At 52.8% G+C, this 19,244-nt stretch overlaps 2 protein-coding genes across 2 annotated transcripts in view; one reads left to right on the top strand and one right to left on the bottom strand.

Annotated features, from left to right (window-relative positions):
* Nucleotides 1-176: 176 nt before the first annotated feature.
* On the bottom strand, nt 177-859 carry MRPL41 (mitochondrial ribosomal protein L41). Its single transcript, XM_043565532.1, has one exon. The coding sequence runs from the start codon at nt 716-718 to the stop codon at nt 311-313; it is 408 nt and encodes a 135-aa protein (XP_043421467.1). The 5' UTR covers nt 719-859; the 3' UTR covers nt 177-310.
* Nucleotides 860-1,027: 168 nt separating this feature from the next.
* The window catches only part of PNPLA7 (patatin like phospholipase domain containing 7), a 64,176-nt gene continuing 45,959 nt past the window's right edge, over nt 1,028-19,244 (top strand). The window contains 15 exon segments of the mRNA XM_043565516.1: nt 1,028-1,165; nt 2,554-2,585; nt 4,263-4,337; nt 4,504-4,591; nt 5,038-5,117; nt 6,085-6,176; nt 6,357-6,497; nt 7,073-7,232; nt 8,992-9,072; nt 11,526-11,654; nt 12,057-12,137; nt 13,579-13,705; nt 14,244-14,384; nt 18,609-18,709; nt 18,827-18,973. Of these exon segments, the coding sequence (XP_043421451.1) occupies nt 2,556-2,585; nt 4,263-4,337; nt 4,504-4,591; nt 5,038-5,117; nt 6,085-6,176; nt 6,357-6,497; nt 7,073-7,232; nt 8,992-9,072; nt 11,526-11,654; nt 12,057-12,137; nt 13,579-13,705; nt 14,244-14,384; nt 18,609-18,709; nt 18,827-18,973 (1,473 nt within the window). The 5' untranslated portion in view covers nt 1,028-1,165; nt 2,554-2,555.

Below are 19,244 nucleotides of genomic sequence, written 5' to 3'. Positions count from 1 at the left end.
CTTCCGTGTCTTCTCGCCCTCGGCCTTCCTCCCCAGAACTTTTTGGTTGGAAAGACAGTGCTTCCAGTTTCACCGGGAACAGGGCCTCTGTGCGAGCTCTGCCTCGCTCACTACACCTGGATCTATCATGCTGCACCCTTTCATCTCACAATGATCAGATGCCAAAACCAACACCGGACGGTAGCTAAGGACTTTAATAGGAACAAAACGAAGGAAATGCCTCCCCGCTCGCCCACCCCGGGACCAGCGGTCGGGGGCGATGGCCGGACGCAGTCCACAGGCACACCCAGCGGCTGCCACTCCTCGGCTCCTAGCGCGGGAAGTTCTTGGGGTATAGCTGGAAGAGCTTGCCTTCCTGCGTGGGCTCAAAGCCGTACTTGTCCAGCTGCTCCGGGTCGAAAGTGCCGTCCCTGTAGTCCTTCTCGATAGCAGGTGCCACTGCCTCCAGGAACAGCTGCTCGGCCGTCAGCGGCACGTCTGTGCCCGCCGGGACGCGGTAGTTCACATAGGGCTTGAGCTTGAAGCCAGCCAGGTCGGGCACCACCAGCTCCGGGACCATTTCCTTGACCTGCACGAACTTCCCGTCGCGGGCGTGCACGCCGGTGCCCTTGGTACCACGGCTCTTATAGAAGGTACGTGGGCCCCGCTTGCTGGTCCACCTACTCATGCGGTCGGCGCCCCGCACCACGATGCGGGCCGCGCCGCTCAGGAGGCCCATGCTGGGTGGTGGGTCCTGCAGGATGCGCGCGTCCTCCGAGCCAGTTCTCGCGTAGGAGGCCGCCGCCAGGCGAACTCTTGCGGGTCTCTGCAGCACGGCACTCAGCTTCCGGCTCCCGTGGATGACTTCCGGCAGTCCGCGCGGCTTCCGGCGCCGTCAGGCCGCTGCGCCGCTGCAAAGCAGCTCCGATTGGCTGCACTGCGTCCAATGCGCAGCCTCCGCCCTGCGAGTGGGCGGGACCTCCAGGCCCCGGCCAATGCGCGTGGAGGTCCGGCGTCCGCGGCGGGGCGGCGGGAGCGCGGACGTCGGCGGTCCGGCGGCTGGGTAGTGACGGGAGCGCGGACGTCGGCGGCCCGGCAGTCGGGGTAGTGACGCGAGCGCGGACGTCGGCGGCCGGGCGGTGGGGGGTAGTGACGGGAGCGCGGGCGTCGGGCGCGCGCGGTCCCGGTGAGTCCCCGCAGAGCGCCCTGAGGTTCTGGCGGGTCCCGAGAGGAAGGGTAGCCATTAGCTGCCCCACCCGGTGACGGACGCACACCGCCCCACAGGCCCGCGCGGCCCTGCGCTGCGCGGTGAGCCGCCTGTGGGAGGTGGAGCCGTGTCCTCTCGGTCGTCCGGACACTAACCACCGCTTCTAACCCCGACTCCGGTCAACCCCGAGCCCCCAACTCCGAGGTCCCCCAACCCTGAGTCCCCACCCCGCTGCCTGTCAACCCAAGCCGCCCAACTCCAACCGCCTTCAACCCCGAGCCCCCTAACCTCGACGCCCCCTTCACCCCGACACCCGTCAACCCCAACGCCTGTTAACCCCGAGGTTACCCAACCTGATGACCCTCCAAAATGACACCCCCAACCTGGATGGCCACTAACCCCGGTGTCTCCTAACCTGCCGTTTCCCAACCCTGCAGCCCGCTTGCGCCCTTTCCCTCTGGCTCTGTGCTGTCCCAGATGGAGAAGCAATGGCTTCCACTTTGCCTCCCTAGCACGCGCTGAGGGCCATGAGCTCTACCCCACCTCAAATGTGCAGGGTGGGGTGCGTGGGGAGACTGCCTGGTCAGGGCACTAGCAGACCACAGAGCTGGGGTCAAGGGCGCTGCTGGCCTTTCAGGAGACTGAGAAGGAAGGGTTCTCCATGTGGTGGCAGAGGACACAGGACATTTGACCCAGGAGAAAGTGGGCTATGACCTTGCATCTGCCTTCTGCATCCTGATTTCTCTGGGTGGGATTTTGGAAGAGATAAATCCTCCCTTGCTGCTGCTTTTCTAAGGGGTCTGAGAGCCACAAGGTGAAGGCCCCAGACCTGGCTCCTCACCTCTAGACAGGGGGAAAGTGAACCAGGCAGGTCCTCAATTCATCATCTCCTGGACCCAACACACCCACCTTGAGGCCAACCACACCGGATAGGAAATCCCCTGACACAGGCCACTAGGTGTTCTCACAGTCTGCTGCCTGGCCTGGCCCCACACACCCCTACCTCACCCCCCAGCCACAGCCTCATCGCTGAGGCACCGGGAGCTCCTGGCTGCACTGGGCCTTGGCTGAGCTGCCCACACCCGCCCTTGACCAGCTGGGAGAGGAGTAGGACTTGGCTGCGGTTCCGGGTCCCTGGGCAGCCATGGGAGAGCTGTTTACAGAGAGGGAAGTGGCTCTGGTGTTTCTCTTCTTGGAGAACACAGCTTTCCACCAGGGTTTTCCTTTCAGTGAAGACATAATTTAAGGAGAAGAGGAACCCAGGAGAAAAGGCTGAAGGCATTGCTCTGCCGCATGAGCGTGAGTTGAGGGAACATTTGCCCTGAACCAGTGCTTCTTTTCACCTTGACTGTTTTTTTCATTTTTAGCCATGAAGCAAGAGGAAGATGCCAGCCCAGAGGTATGGAACTAGATGGTTCCGGGGATGAATCAGAGCCTCAAAATTCCCAGTTAGGGGTGTTTCTGCATTTGCTCTGTGGGCAGCTCCTTGAAGTTGGCTAAATGTGGGAGAGGTGGTCTGGGCCCCTCTGTCTCCCTGTCGGATCTTGAAGCCACGTCTTCCCTGAGGTCAAAACTCAGTTCCTGCTCCCTTAGGACTTCTGCTTGTTTGTTTAAAAAAAATTTTTTTAATGTTTATTTTTCAGAGAGAGAGAGAGAGAGAGAGAGAGTGAGTGTGTGAGTGAGGGAGTTGTAGAGAGAGGGGAAGACACAGAATCCAAAGAGGCTCCAGGCTCTGAGCTGTTAGCACAGAGCCTGACGTGGGACTTGAACCCATGAACTATGAGATCATGATCTCAGCTGAAGTCAGATGCTTAACTGACTGAGCCACCCACGTGCCCCAGACTTCTTGTTTTGATGGGAGTCTTTTCCTCAGTGGAACATCTGTAGCTACATCACAAAGGCCTTTCTCTATTCCTGAAACAAAACTAGATACACTAAAACAACCACAAAAGCCTGAGATGCTCAACCATACGAAGTTATAGAACTAGATTATGGGACACCTGTGTGACCCTTTCTGTGGATATCCCTGGTTGTCCCCAAAGTGGTGGTTGAGCTCTAAGGGACACACTTAGTGAAGGGTGTGGTTGTGAGTGCTGTCATGTTGAGAGCTGAGCACAATTGAGGCCAGGAGAGGCTGGGTGCCTCAGCTCTGAAGCAAAAAACTCCCACAGCTTCCATTTGCCTCCTGAACCAAGTTCAAAAACATGGTTTTCTGGACCACTTACTTATTCTGCCTTGAGGCAACCGACATTCTGCTTTTGAGACCCTTTTCTGAATGCCCTTCCATTTCACTGGGTTTTCTGGTGTCTAATGCTGGCTTCTGCTTTAGTTCTTGGCACTTGTGTAGAAACTAGAGAGGATTAACAGGGGCTCCCTGCCCTCTCCTCTTCCTGGCCTCTTGGGAGGAGGTATGTGGGCACCTGGAGGAATGCACAGTGGCTGCTTGTTTCACTGGTTTCTCTTGCTTGTTTTCATCTTCATCATTTTGGGGGAATCAGCCAGTACCCTCCAGGTAGGTGGCCCCAGCCATCTGCCCACTCACCCTCCTGTGCTCACTTTTCTCTTCCTCCTCCCTCCCTTGGGTCTGGACTTCAGAAGCCCCTAAAATCTCCTTCTTGGGGAGTGGTTGGTGCTGGTAAATAACCTTTCTCTGCTATGAGCTGATATGCCGTGTTCTCAGAATCCAGGTGGCTCTTGGGGTTGCTCAACATCGCTGCGGTGCAGGCTTCGATGTGCCCTGGCACGTGGCTGGCAGCACGCGGTGTTGTGGGGTGCACCCCTAGTGGCTAGCCGGGTTTGCTCCTCTAGACTTGCATCTGAGGAACTGAAAAGCTGAAGATTGAGGATTCTACACGGCACAGCTGCTGGCCCTGCCCAGCCATCCCACGGGTGGCCTTGGAGGTCGGGTTTCTCTCTCTGTGCTGAGCAGGTGCGCTCGGAGGACCTCAGCAGCCCAGAAGAACACTTCTCCCAGGGCTGCTGACTGCCCTTCTAACCAGCAGCTTTATTCTTGCGACCCTGGGAAGCCAGGGCCATGCCTGTGTTGGCCCTTCGTGACCACAGTGTTCCCTTCCAGGCTGGCTTTTGTCTGGGTCCTGTCCTGCAGTCCTGGGGGCTGCAGTTGACGGAGCAGCGGTCACAGTCTACCATGGTAACCGCCTTACGTGCCTCCTGGTGACGGGTGGGCGCTGGGATTTGTGGGCTTGCTTCACTCCTGGCTGCTCCTGTCACCTCCGTCCCAGCCTGTTGCCGGGGTAGGGAGGGGCTCTGCGGCAGCCTTGCTGACAGGCGCTCTGTCTGTCTGTGATCTCACCCAGCTTGTGGGGATTGTGATTGGAGCCCTCCTGGCCCTCGCCCTTGTTGGCATCACCGTCTTTTTTGTGTATAGGAGAGTTAACCGATTCCGTGAGTATCTTACTTCAGATATCCACCTCTATGGGGAAGGGACAAGGGCTTGGGAGAGTAGGGGAAGGTTCGGTGACCTAACCCCTGTTGTGAGCTTCTAGGAGCAGCCCTCAAGCCTGTGGTGGCTTTTGGTGGGAATTGCTGGCCTGAGGCTGTGCACGCCAGACCTATGGGATTTGAGTATGTTCCCAGCTTTCTCGGCTCGCAGAGACCCTTTTCTGAATGCCCTTCCATTTCACTGGGTACGAAGGGCTGCGAGTCCTGTTCCCTGTGATCCAGTCTGTGCCAGCCTGGGCCCCAGACGCTGGGTGCCATTCCCTGACACCATAAACCGTAGCAGGGGCAGGATAGGCTCGGTGTATGTGCCCTACGGGCTGCTTGGCAGAGCCTTCCTGCCTGCCTGTGTCCCAGCCGTGGCTCAGGAGACCCCTCTGCTCCCCTTGCAGGACAGGTACAGCCCACTCCGCAGTACAGATTCCGAAAGAGAGACAAAGTGATGTTTTACGGCAGGAAGATCATGAGGAAGGTAACTTGTGCCGCAGGCCCTGTGTTCCTACGGGCCCCAGCGCGGTGGGGGCCCCAACAGCCTGCAGCTGCCCTCATGCCACATTGTGGGGTCCTCCTAACGTTCAGAGACTGTTGGCCAGAGCAGAGACGGAGGGCTCATTGGCCCTTTGAGGTGCACATTCGTCTCAGCTAGAAAAGAGGACAGGGTCTCTTTCAGGAATATTCTGGGGTGCATGGACACACAGGGTTCTGGCCATGGTGCTGAAATTGGGGGTCCTGCCAAGATTTGGAAGCTCGGAGGCCTCGCTTCTCAGTCTGGTGGAGCCCTGCCTGGTCACCCCCAGTCTCTTCCACTCCCCTGAGGGCAGGAGGAACCCCACACTTCTCAGAGGCTTAGTGTACTTGAAATGGGTGTTTAAAATAACTCCTGGTATTTTAAAATAGTCGCGATTTGTTACTTGTTCTGAATAAGCAGTTAATTCATGTTCTTTGTAGCAAACTCGAAATACCACACAAGAAGCCATGTGAGTCCTTAGGTGGACCTCCTGTTCTCCTGGCCATGAAACAAAGACACACTGGTGCTGCTTGCAGGCCATGATGCTGGCCTAGAGCCTGAACGGGATAGGGCCAGCTTTTAAAAGGCTGTCGAAAGGGGCTGCTGTGCCAGCGTGACAGAGGGGAGGCTGAGTGTCAGCTTTGCAGGCAGAGGGGACACAGGCCTGAGGATCCATCACTCTGAGAATGCTGGCTGTTTGGTGATACGGCCAGGTGGCACTTCATCGCCAACGGCACCAGGGATGGTTCCCTGTGCCCAGGGCAAGTGGGGCAGGTGGGGCAGGCAGGGAAAGACCCTGGGAGCTGCTGTCACACCTGCTGGCAGCCCAGCTCCTGAGGGCTGCGGTTGACCCCTGAGGTTGACCCCTGAGGCTGAGGCTGGGTCCAGTAGGTCACAGGGTCAGGACTCGGCCTTTCCCTTCACCTTGCAGGTGACCACGCTGCCCCACACTCTTGTGGGGAGCACGGCTGCCCCCCGGCAGCGGGCAAGGAAGAGGACCAAAGTGCTGTCTTTGGCCAAGAGGTACTGGGAATGTCCTTGAGACCACACGTGCCCCAGCTGGCCTCCCTGGTGGGCCCTGGTGAGCCTGCTGGCCATCGCTGCTGCCTATGGCCTCCCTGCCTCTGGGTTTGCAGTACTCCTGCCATCTGCTTCGAACCCCTTTGGGCTTCTGCTCCAGAGGCACGTATCTCTGCTTTGTAGGATTCTGCGTTTCAAGAAGGAATACCCAACCCTGCAGCCAAAGGAGCCACCACCCTCCCTGCTGGAGGCGGATCTCACAGAGTTTGACGTGAAGAATTCTCACCTGCCATCAGAAGTTTTGTACATGTTGAAGAATGTGAGGTGAGACCAGCCGGGTGAAGGAGGATGCAGGAGGCCTGGGGCTGTGCTCCCTAGGACTGCCCGAGCTAAGTTTACCTTCTCTGGCCGTCCGCACGGCCTCTCACAGCTCTTTCCTGTTTAGTTTAGTATTTGTTTACTAATCAGCATTTCCGTCTTCGTGAGGAAACTCAGAGCAGCTATGGGAAGTGTGTGGCTGGATCAAAGCTGCAAGGCTGGGTTCCCTTCCATCTCTGCGCAGAAACCCCATTCTTTCTAGTGGCGCTTCACCATCCAGGAGGGGTGTCCCGTCCACCTGCTTTTGCTTATGTCTCTGGTTCAGATTCATAGTCATGGCTCAAGAGTTCTTCGAGCTGACGGGAAAGCAGTTTATGGGAATTCCCGAAGTGTAAGCTTCTGTCCTGACAGTGACTCCAGGTGGCCAGTGCCGCAGGGTCTGCTTCTCTGTGAACTCTAGCCCTGTGGGTCTGACCAGCAGTGCCTGTGGCAGTGGCTGTATTTGCATCAGCCTCTTTGAAATGCTGTCCTTCCTTCTCTCCTTTCCAGAAGGTGTCCCACATGTGCTATGGTTCTTACAGGGTCCTGGGCCACTTTGAGAAGCCACTGTTCCTGGAACTTTGCAAACACATGATCTTTGTACAGCTGCTCGAAGGGGAACACGTCTTTCAGCCGGGGGAACCAGATACCAGCATCTATGTAGTGCAGGATGGGCGCCTGGAAGTCTGCATCCAGGACGCGGTAAGAGCGCCTGTCACGTGTGTGGATGGCCCAAGGGAGTGCAGAGCAAGGTAGAGGGTGTGGGTCTGTTGTGTATGTTGTTTGTTGTGTTTCTTTTTTAAGTAAGTTCTACACCCAACATGGGGCTTGAACTCACAACCCTAAAATCAAGAGTTGCATGCTCTACCGACTGAGCCAGCCAGGTGCTCATGTTGTGTTTTTACTTAGATGTCTGCCATTGAAAACATTTTTTTAAGTTTTATATTGAAAAGTTAGTATAACATTTTAAGTTTCAGTTCTTTGGGGAAAATGGCACACTTTGGTCCCGGCATTGGCACACAGCTGCCCTTCAGTGTTGGTACGTTACCTTCACTCATGCATGTGGGGGTACCCATGGGTTAGTGGGCTCAGTGGCATTCAGTGGTTTTCTGCCTTTTACCTGTTCTAAGCCTTTTGAGATGTCTCTCCAGTTTCCCGAGAACACCCTCAGCAGTTGGGTGTTGACCTGCTGCCTGTTGTGAATGATTTTAACTCTAAGAAAATAATTAAGGTATTAATTCAGCTGGAAACGCAATACTTGCTTCCTGCCTCTGTTAATTACACCCATGAATTAGACGTCCCAGGGAGTAACTTCCAGGCCAATCAAGCCTGTGGAAGTCTTGCTTTCCAGCAGAATGTATCCTTTTATTTGCCCAGGGGAGTGACCCAGGCTTCCCACTGCTTGTTATTGTTGAAGCAGACACTCAGTGAGCCCCAGTCTGCACAAAGTGGCCCCTGACCTTAGGGAAGTCCCCACCTGCCAGGACCCTGGGGTGGGCCCTGACCCAGAATGGATCCCACATATTCTTTGGGTTTCTAGATACGATGTTGTCCGGGCAAAATTACTGTGTGTGTGTGTGGCTTCATCCCACACTGGACTTGATGGGATGATGAGAGAAGAAATGGTCTTTGTCTAGTTTCCTCCCATTTGGGCCATCAGCATCCAGGGTTATTGTTTCCCAGCTAGCAGGCCTTTCCTGAAAATGTGACTTTGGGCCAGAAGGAAGGGTTCCTGGAGGGTGACCAGGGCCAAGTTTGAACAAGTTCAAAAAGGAATTTCCTGGGTGAAGCTGAGAAGTTCCTGTATTAAATAAGCACCCGTTGGGGCACCTGGGTGGCTCAGTCGGTTGAGCGTCCGACTTCGGCTCAGGTCATGATCTCACAGTCCGTGAGTTTGAGCCCCGCGTCGGGCTCTGTGCTGACAGCTCAGAGCCTGGAGCCTGTTTCGGATTCTGTGTCTCCCTCTCTCTCTGCCCCTCCCCTATTCATGCTCTGTCTCTCTCTGTCTCAAAAATAAAAATAAACGTTAAAAAAAAAAATAATAATAAAAATAAATAAATAAATAAATAAGCACCTGCTTTTCTTTCTCTTTTAATCCAGTGGAAAAACACATCAAAATGCTATTATTTATGCCAGTAACAACCGAATTTGGTCCTTAGAACTTTTTGTTTGGGCCAGCACACTCACTTAGGTTTTATGAAATTCAATCTAAGTCCTCCTAGTTAGAATATGCCCTGGGTTGAAGGGCCACGCCCAGGCCGAGCTTCCTGATTGCTCTTAACTCATCTTTGTTTTTTCTGTCCTCTGCTTTGGAGCTTATTCCACCTCTAATTCCTGAAGGTCAAGTAGGGCACAGCCTAACCCTCGGGACAGGCGACAGTGGAGGCTGGGTTGCCCAGCTGGCCTGGGCTGGGCTGAGCCACCTGTCAGGGGATGACTCTGCTCTGTTTCCTGAGTGCAGGATGGCACCGAGGTGGCGGTCAAGGAGGTTCTGGCTGGAGACAGCGTCCACAGTCTCCTCAGCATCCTGGATGTCATCACTGTGAGTCTCCTGGGTCTACCCGGAAGTCACCTGGACAGCATGTCCCTCACTGCCGAGTCCAGTTCTCCCCAGTGGCGAGGGGCTGGCCTAGGACGGGAGGGACCCCTAGCAGGTCAAGGGTGTGTGGGAGAACAGCTTTAACTGTGTGTTGAAGGAGAGCTGGGCATTTGCTCACGGGTTTTGGCTGTCTCTTAAATGATTATTGTTATATACACGTGGTCTGAGATGCAAAAGGCACAAATGTTGTGAGCGAAAACACTTCCTCTCACCCTTTAGGCCCCAAGGCCCCTTCCTAGGAGGGCCCTCCCATGGATCTTCTGTGGTAACAGGTGTCTCTCTGTTTTTCCCAATCTCCTGCTGTTGACTGGTTTTGTGTGCACACCACTCCATATGTTTGAGGATCAATTTGCAAGACAAATCCCTAGCAGAGACTTCCCAGGTGTGAGAGTGCACCCCCCCCACGCCTGAGCCACGGTCCTGCAGGAGGACACCTGTGTCCTCACCCCATCAGCTAGGGAGCCATCTCATGTTTGATCTTTGCCAGTCCAGTCAATTAAAAGATAACATTTCATGTTATCTTGGGATTTTTAAACTTTTTATCATGGTACACTTGAAACATATTCAAAAGTAGACAGAATCGTAAAATTAATCGTGTGTGCATCACCAGCTTCAAAAAGTCTCAGCTCAGCATGACTATTCCCATCTCATTAGCTAGAATTTAATGTTTAATTTTCTTTTTCTCATGAGTAAAGTTTTCATACAATGAAGCAAATCTTAGGTGTCTGCTACCTGAGCTTAGATAATGCACACACCTGTGTAGCTCAAAAGGTGGCATGTGATTGTCACCTTACCTTCGAAGTTATACTTTCTGCTTTCACTTTTAGCTATGTACTGAGGCAGCTTATACCTCAGTTTCCCCAGAAACTGCACAGAGGAGTCTCTAGAGCAGTGCAGCAGACCTTGGCAAGGATGCATCCTTGTGGGGCCAGGAACCTATGTACACAAGTGTGACACTCACATGGTGGGCGGAGCCCTTGGTGGGTGTCCTCTGATCCAATTCTTGAGTTCTTGTGCACAAGGGGGTGATAAACTCCAGAGACTTTGAGGGTGCCCATTGTTTTCACCCATCCCTGTTAGACTGGCACAGACATGTTTTGAGCTGTGGTGGGGCCTGGGGTGGAGGCATGGATAGGACTCCGGCATCTTGCTCTGGCCCCAGGACCTGGTGTGCCTTCACGAGATGCTTGGCCAGGGCTGAGAGGGACACTACCTCTGAGCAAGGCAGACCTGCCTTGGAAGGCCAGCTGGGGGCAGCCTCTGCCTGGAGCCTTGTGCTGGGAGAGGCTACCCAGACGTGCAGGACAGGCCCCATATGGCTGTGTAGGGCTCTGGCTGGTGTGTTGGAATCTGTAAGGTGCAGTTTTCTTTCTGTAAAGGATGTGAAATGAGCAGAGATGATTCCAAGGAGAAGAGCTGAGTCCCAGAACTCACTTAGAGCATTTGAGAACCACATGCCCAGAGTTCCCGATGTACAGGGCTTGGTTAGGAGGTCGGGACTAGCCCGCTCCCCCATTGTAGGCAAACTTCCAGTTACACTCAGCTCCCTCCAGAGACTGCTGGGCCCACCTTGGTAACACAGACATTGCTAACATGTGAGGACTTACAAGGGTTGAGGGGCTCCCCCTGAAACCAGGGACCCAGACCAGCCAAGTTCCTGACCATTCAACCCTGGCGGTGTAGATGTGGTGTACGTGTGGGCCGCTGAGACTCATCCGTGGCACGGCGGGGGGAAGGGAGGCATGCAAGTGGTGCAGCCACTGTAGAAACAGCATGGTAGTTTCTTGAAAGTTAAAGATGCATAGACCGCATGGCCCAGAAGTTCCACTCCTGGATATTTAGCAAGAGAAATGAAAACTGTTTGCACAAAATCCGGTGCGTGAACATTTATAACAGCTTATTTATAATTGCCCCAAACTGGAAACAGGCCCAGTGCCCTTCAGCTGCTGGGTGGTAAGGACACTGTGAAGCATCCATAAAATAACCCCGTTCTCAGCCATGAAGAGTGCCACTGCTGGTGTGTGAACAGCATGGCGGGCCTCCAGCTGCCGTCTCTGTGAGAGGAGCCAGACCTGTATGGTTCCATTTATGTGACCTTTTGACAAAGGCAAAGCCATCAGGACAGAGAAAATCCCAGGGGTTGCCAGGAAGCAACAGTGGAAGGATAGGCTGGTGCCAGCAGAGGGTGGCATCCTCGCCAGAAAAACGGGTTTCTCTGTAGTGCCAGCCGGCTCCTCTGAGGTGGTTGGTGCTTGGAGCCCGCTGGCCATCTGCTTCCCGTGCAGGGCAAGGCTCCTCAGGGCCCTCGTGGGTGTCCCGTGTGGGGCAAGGTGCTGGCATCTCACCCCTTCTGGAGACAGGGTGCTGGGAGCGGCCTGACCTCGCTGTCCTTGCAGGGCCACACTGCTCCATACAAAACCGTGTCCGCCCGCGCGGCCGTCCCTTCCACCGTCCTCCGGCTCCCAGCAGTGGCTTTTCAAGGAGTTTTTGAGAAGTATCCTGAAACCCTGGTGAGGGTAGTGCAGGTGGGTCCCTTTTGCAGTCCCCCTTTCTGGCCTGGGAGCCACTGCACGCACATGAAGGCGCATCCCGAGTGGGTGTAGAAAGGATTAAGGTGGCTTTTTGGAAGTTTTGTAATACATATTTTACAATAAAAGTTAACATTCATGACCTCACAGAGGTCCTCGGAACTCCTACCAGCCCCCAAGAGGGTTCTTTTTTTATTATTAAACTTGTTTTGAAGTAATCTTAAAGATTTACCAAAAACTTGCACACATAATGCAGAGAGTCCTTACGTCCCTAGCGTCAATATCTTAGGTGGCCGTTGGGGGGTTGTCAGAACCTCGGGTTCACGCCTGGGAGGGTGGTGAGGGGCGCGGGGGTCTGAGGAGGCGCCGGGCTTGGCACAGCTGGCTGTCCCCTCACAGATCATCATGGTGCGGCTGCAGAGGGTCACCTTTCTGGCTCTGCACAACTACCTGGGCCTGACCACAGAGCTCTTCAACCCTGTAAGTGCAGCCTCGCCTCCCCCCCCCCCCCATCCTTGTGGCTAGGACCCTGGGCTTTGAAAGGTTTACTCCTCTGCCTTAAAGCAGATGCTGGTAGATGAGTCGGGGGCTTGAGTGTCCCGAGAGTTCCTGCCGAGAACCCTGCCCACCCATGGGGTTTGGGGGATGGGACTCCTGCTCTGATACCCCTCCCAGAACAGTTTGGCCTGAATGTGGCCCCTTTGGTCACCTTGCTCTGTGACCTCATTTCCCCTTTCCTGTTGCTCACTTGGCGCACACAGCTGAGCTGCCTGCCCACCCGGCGGAGGCGGCCACCTCCTGCACCCTGGGGTCCCTCCCGCCATGGGGTTGAGCTGATGGCTGTGAGAAGGGTCAGCTCACTCCACCCGGAGCTGCTGTGAGCAGTAGATGAGACCCTCCGAGGCCCTGGTTGGAGGGGGCTGGATGCTGACCTCTAATTCTTGGGGTCAGTGTTACACTTGGGGGTTGTCTCTAGTTTAAAAAATTTTTTTTTTTCAACATTTTTATTTATTTTTTTGGGACAGAGAGAGACAGAACATAAACGGGGGAGGGGCAGAGAGAGAGGGAGACACAGAATCGGAAACAGGCTCCAGGCTCTGAGCCATCAGCCCAGAGCCTGACGCGGGGCTCGAACTCACAGACCGCGAGATCGTGACCTGGCTGAAGTCGGGCGCTTAACCAACTGCGCCACCCAGGCGCCCCATCTAGTTTTGATGGGCATTAGGTTTTATCATCTTCTTTTACTGGTATTTTAGGACATATCCTTTTGGTTTTTTTTTTTTAACTTAAGATTTAAAAAAAATATTAGAGAGTGTGCACGCACACACGCGAGTGGGAGAGGGGGTGGGGGTGGACAGAGGGTCTGAAGCAGGCTCTGCATTGAGAGCAGAGAACCCGATGTGGGGGCTCAAACTCATGAACCTTGAAATCATGACCACCCAGGTGCCCCAACCTTTTGTTTTCTACATTACTGTCCGTCTTTTTTTAAAACAAATTTTTAATGTTAATTTTTTGAGAGAGACAGAGTGTAAGCAGGGGAGGGGCAGAGAGAGAGGGAGACACAGAGTCCAAAGCAGGCTCTAGGCTCTGAGCTGTCGGCACAGGGCCCGATGTGGGGCTCGAACTCACGAACTGTGAGATCATGACCTGAGCCGAGATCAAGAGTCGGATGTTTGACTGAGCCATCCAGGTGCCCCAATATTACTTTCCATCTTAATGAAGGGCATTAAGGTTTCTGACAGTGTGGACCACCATTTAAACTTGACGGAGTTGCCAGGATAAAGCAGGCTGGGCCTTTGTTGCCGTAAGCACACAGCTAGTCTCTCCACTGGTCACCACTCTTCTCATCCCCCTAAGTGTGGCTGCGGAGAGTACTAGCCCAGGGTACCGCTGGAGCACCTGCTTCTTTCTCACGCCCCAGGAGAGCCAGGCCATCCCCCTGGTGTCTGTGGCCAGCGTGGCTGCTGGCAAGGCCAAGAGGCAGGTGTGCTGTGGCTCTGAGGATCGTCTTGAGAGGCCCCTCCGGCCCCAGGAGTCCTGCGATCCAGGTACTGGCCCTGGCCTGGCCTCCAGCCTGTGTCGGGCCTCCTTTCCTCCCCTCACCCCTGTCTCTGTGGGAGGATTTGGCTGTCCAGGAGACAGCCGTTCGGGGAGCAGATTCCAAACTTCATGTCGCTCTAGCCCTTGAGAGGGGCCTACATCTGGGGCAAGAGACTGTCCATTGAAGCATCTTGGCTGGGGGTCACCTCCAGGGTGACAGTATAACATGCAGCCATGCTAACAGATGTGGGACAGGTCACCAGCTCGTGTGTAAACAAATGGCTAACAGACTAGTAAAATCAAGCTGTGCTGCGCGGGGTCCTTCCTGGAAGGTGGCTTTGTATAAACTCACCTGAGGGTCTGGTGGAGCACCGAAGCGTGCCAGGCTCATGCCAGTGTGCTTGGAGGGCCACCTGGACTAAAACGGTCCCTGGGAAGGGCCAGGCACGTGTAGGTGGTGAGGGTGTGGTCAGAGGCCCTTGAGACATGATTTGTGCACTGCTGTGGGAACAGAGGCCTTGCTTCCCACCCGTCTCCTCCCGGCAGATCGAGGGGGCAGCCGTGCAGCAGCCCCTGGGCCTCTGCTGAAGAGGAGCCAGTCCTTCCCGCTGCCTTCTGTTCACGAAGAGATCCTGGATGAGCTCGGCAAGGCCCAGGCAGGTGACCAGGCCCCTTTTGCTCCACCAGGTAAGGCATTGGGTACCCTGACCTTGGAGCGTTGATGGGTGGGCAAGCCCTCAGGCCCAGAGAACCCTGTGCACACACTCAGCCTTGATTTGATGCGGTGGTGATTGTCTTGGTGCCCCAGGCATCCTGTGGGCTCCTCTCCACACTGCGTCACTTCTGTGCTCCCCGTGTTCTCACCCCCGAGGCTGTGCCCGGCCACTGCAGGAGCGTCTGCTCCAGCACCATCCTTTCTTCCCTGTGCACACCATCAGGCTGCATCCCCTGCTGAAATAGACTTCCTAGGCCCTCTGGCCCCTCAGCTGCCACTGGATCTGCTTCCACGCAAGCAGAGCTCTCCAGGAGCTGTCCATGCCAGCTCGTCCCCAGTCTGCCTCTGCTGTGCTTTCTCAGCAGCTCTCTGCCCCTCTCTGGGGCACCTTCCCCACAGGGACTTGGCCTCTGTGTGGATAGGCTCCCAGCGCATCCTGGCGGTTGGGCCAGGGATTCTCTCATCCCGTCCGGCAGCCTTCACAAACGAGCTCATTCCTTACCAGCTTCTAATTTTGCTCTTATGTTCATTAGAAAGTTTGTTTCGTTTTTATGTGCATTTTGTGAGTGGCCGGCAGGTTTCATCATCTGGTGTATTTGAGAGCTATCTGGGTACCCCTTTAAGAATTGTCTGTTTATATTCTCTGCTCATTTTCTGCAGGGTTTCCTGAGTCTGCCTTGTTGATTTGCATTAATTCTGTATATGCTCTGGATAGAGACCTTCCACCATTTGTAATCGTTCAGATGTCTTTTGTCCGTGTCCGTCTGTTACCACGCCCAGCCTTGTGGACCATTGTGGAGCAGGAATCCTTGGTGTTCATTTATTGAAAAGCAGCCGTTGCACACCTTGGGATTTGTGTTTGGGGCCTTCCTTATTCTTTGCTCATTCACTGGGTTGTAAGTGCATTTGTCTAGATCCTTTTCTGCTAGCTCTGGTTTTCCCTTCCCTGAGGTCTCATTCATTTGCACTTCCTACTTGTATGTGTTTGAAGTAAGAAATTAGGTCTTTTCTTACTTTGTATACTGATAATTTACACAGCGCTGTTAAGATCTTTCATTTACCTGTTGCTTTTTTTTTCCTTTGGTGCCATGTTCATTTGGTATCAAGTTTCTGACTCTACGTGGAATTTTTTGTTTGTTTAGTAACAGATTTTTGGAGATATGATTCACATACCATTAAGGTCACCCTTTTAAAAAAAAAAATGTTTATTATTATTTTTTTTTGAGACAGAGTGGGGAGGGTTTGGAGTGGGGGAAGAATCCCAAGCAGGCTCCATGCTCAGCACAAAGCCCAATGAGGAGCTCGAACTCACAACCGACTTCCAGATCATGACCTAAGCCAATATCAAGAGTCAGATGCTTAACTGACTAAGCCATCCAGGTGCCCTGAGTTCACCCTTTTATTTATGTATTTATTTACTTAGGGGCGCTGGGTAGCTCAGTTGGTTGGGCATCTGACTTCGGCTCAGGTCATGATCTCGTGGTTCACAAGTTTGAGCCCCATATCGGGCCCTGTGCTGACAGCTCAGAGCCTGGAGCCTGCTTCTTGGATTCTGTGTCTCCCTTTCTCTCTGCCCTTCCCCTGTTTATTCTCATTCTCTCTCTCTCTCTCTCTCTCTCTCTCTCTCTCTCTCTCTCTCTCAAAAATAAATAAAACATCTAAAAATTTTTATTTATTTACTTAATTTCTTTATTTTTTAAAGCTTATTTATTTGAGGGAGAGAGAGAGAGAGAGCACAAGCAGGCTCTGCACTGTCAGCATGGAACCCAATGCGGGGCTCAAACTCATGAACTGTGAGATCATGACCTGAGCTGAAGTCAAGAGCCGGACGATTAACCAGCTGGCACCCCCCCAGTTCACCCTTTTAAAGTGTACAATTTATTAGTATATTCACAAAATTTTACATCCATCACTACTGTCTGTTCCCAGAACATTTTGTCAGACAGTGGAAATGCCGTGTCCTCATCAGCCGTCACCCCCTGCACCAGCCCCGGGCAACCACTGATCTGCTTTCTGTCTCTTGGGTTTGCCTGTTCTGGATATTTCATTACTAGGATCTACTTTTTAGGTATCTTTTGTGTTTGTAGGTATTCCTTTGTGTTCTATTTGCCTGTTTCTTCATGGATACCAAGGTGTTCTCAATTTTCATTAACTGCTTATGGTTGTATAATATGAATACAGAAGGTGTAAATCGTAAATGGACAGCTTATGATTTTTCATAAACTGAACTCACTTGTGAGGCCGGCACCCAGGTGCAAAAAGCAGGTGCCACGGTTACCAGTGGTGAAGTTAGGCTGCTGCTCCCTGCCCTTCTGAGTCCCAGCAGTCAGGCTGCTTCTCAGCTTTCGTCTGACATCCATGCGTGTTGTGTGGAGCAAGACGCACCTGTTCTCGCTGATGGATAGAGATTTATTGTGTGAATACACTGCATGTGTGTCTGTTGAACACACACGTATGTGTTCCTGTTGAAACCGCTGGCTCATAAAGTGCACACGATTGACTCGGAGGCACTGCCCACGCTCTTCTGAGTGTCGGTCCCAGTTCGTGCTTCCACTCCCCTCCCAAGGCTGTGCTGTCCAGTGTGGAGCCTCCGTCCCCTCAGGTGCTCTTGGCCTTGGGTGTCTGTGCTGCCGACAGGTCGCACCATCTTCTGGGAAACCTCCTGCTCTTGCACCGTCCTGTCTTCTTCACCTGACCCCCTGGGCCACAGTGGGTCTCTCTGTGGCTGCACCTCCAGCCTCCTGATGACTCTTGAGCCCCAGCACTTTCCGTTTCCATGGGGAGTGGGCTGCCATTGTCTTTTGTCCATTTTCCTCTTAGGGTGTCATTCGTCTAATTGCTGATTAATAGGACTTCTTTAGATAGTCTCTGTTAGATATAGGTACTGAAAATATTTTGTGCTCTTTTCACCCTCTTAATGGTGTCTTTTAATGAATAGAAGTTTTTAAATTTCATAGAGTCCAATTTATCAATTTTTTTCTTTTGTGATTATTATTTGTGTCCTATTTAGGAAATCTGCCTGTAAGATTTAACATTTTACCATTCACATTTATCCTTCTAGGATTGGTTCTTTTGTCTAAAGTGAGCGGGGGTCATGATACACTTTTTTCCAGCTATTCAGCTGACCTGCTGTATTTTTTAAAAATGTGTTTAGCAAATTTTTTCAAAAGAAGCTTAAGTGCTAGATAACTGAAAATAATAGCAGTCCACAAATAATAAAGTTTGACTCTGAATTATCTAGTTCCATTAACATGTCTGGTTAACATCCATGCAGGTCCCAATACCTTTCCTCTGGTCCAGAAAAATAATGCCCTCTTAGAGGACATGTGTCTGCAAAGATCAGAGACACTGATCAGAATCTTAAGTTTTGTCAACTGTCTTGTATATAGTATATAATACGTGATGTGTATAAACTAGGAGAATAGCATCCTACAGAAATGTGTAACCTTTGATATATGCGTGTATCCGTTACGGGGAGTATGGTTGGGTTTTATTTGTAAAATAGATATTGGTATCACAATACCTTGGCTTAATAACAAAACAATAATATGTTAATATATAAAATGTTAATATGTTGTTAAATAATAACATAACAGTATTACAGTAAGTACTATAAATATACAGTATCTCAGACTGAGCAAAAATAGTTATGATTAAAAGTTGGTTGTGGGGGTACCTGGCTGGCTCAGTCAGTGGAGCGTGTGACTCTTAATCTCGGGGTCATAAGTTTGAGCCCACGTTGGGTATACAGATGACTTAAAAATAAAATCTTAAAAATAAAAAAATTTTTTCTTCTAATGTTTAGTTTTGAGAGAGAGCACAAGTGGGGTAGGGGCAGGGAGACAGTCACAGAATCCAAAGCAGGCTCTGAGCTGTCAGCACAGAGCCTGATGCAGGGCTGGAACTCATGAGCTGTGAGATCATGACCTGAGCTGAAATCGGGCACTTAACCTACTGAGCCACCTAGGCGCCCCCCCCCCCCCACCAAATTTTTTTAATTTAAAAAACAAAATAAAAGTTGGTTGTGGGTCACAGGAGAGCGTGAAAGCACAGTGACTTTGTGCTCCAGTGGTTTTATCTACCAGGGTCTGTATTCCTCAGGCTTCAAGGAGAGCTCAGCCGGCCTTCGGTGAGTGCATATGGACCCACGTGCCCAGGCTGGTCCTTAGTGTCCTCAGTCTTCCCTCTATTTGTAGGGGGCACAGCAGGTGCAACCTCAGACCTGAGGATGGCATGTGACCGTGCCAGGGTCCTTCTCCATGCAGAAGAACGCCTTGGGAGCTCTGTGGCCAGCAAGGTGGGTGGGGACCCTCTTTTCCCTCTCTGGCTTTGGTGCTCCTTGGCTGTAGTGTGTCCTACGGGGACCCTTCCCCTGCCACACCCCTCTGATCATGCTGCCTCTGTTCTTCTCAAGTCCAAGAAGAACGTGATTGTTGCAGACACTCCCTCTGCGGTCTTCCACTACTCAGAGACTAACTTAGATGAGACTGTCTCCAGCAGGAAGACAGATGCTATCTTCAGAGCCGCCAAGAAGGACCTGCTCACCCTGATGAAGCTGGACGTAAGTGGCCACCCTCCTGCCCTGTCTCTGGCTTGGGTGAGCATGGAGACATGTGCAGTCTCTGGTGGGACAGGTGGGTGATGACTCCTGCACATTGTCCTAAAGACCCACGCCTTTGGGGCAGTGCGTCCCAGGATGGAGTTATTGTGCTGGTGGCTTCGCAGACCCTCTCCCTGGCACTTTCTCAGTACATCCTTGCCCTCCTCCGCGGGCTGTGAGTCCTGTGTACTCTGCAAACTTTGGATGCCATCTAAGGGTTAAAGAGTTGTGA

The sequence above is a fragment of the Prionailurus bengalensis genome, chromosome D4 (genome assembly GCF_016509475.1).
Source record: "Prionailurus bengalensis isolate Pbe53 chromosome D4, Fcat_Pben_1.1_paternal_pri, whole genome shotgun sequence".
Classification (NCBI taxonomy): Eukaryota; Metazoa; Chordata; class Mammalia; order Carnivora; family Felidae; genus Prionailurus; species Prionailurus bengalensis.
This window is presented reverse-complemented; position numbering and strand designations above follow the sequence as displayed.

Excerpts from the sequence above, each read along its gene's own strand:
- MRPL41 (XM_043565532.1), bottom strand. The coding sequence starts at position 718 with ATGGGCCTCCTGAGCGGCGCGGCCCGCATCGTGGTGCGGGGCGCCGAC.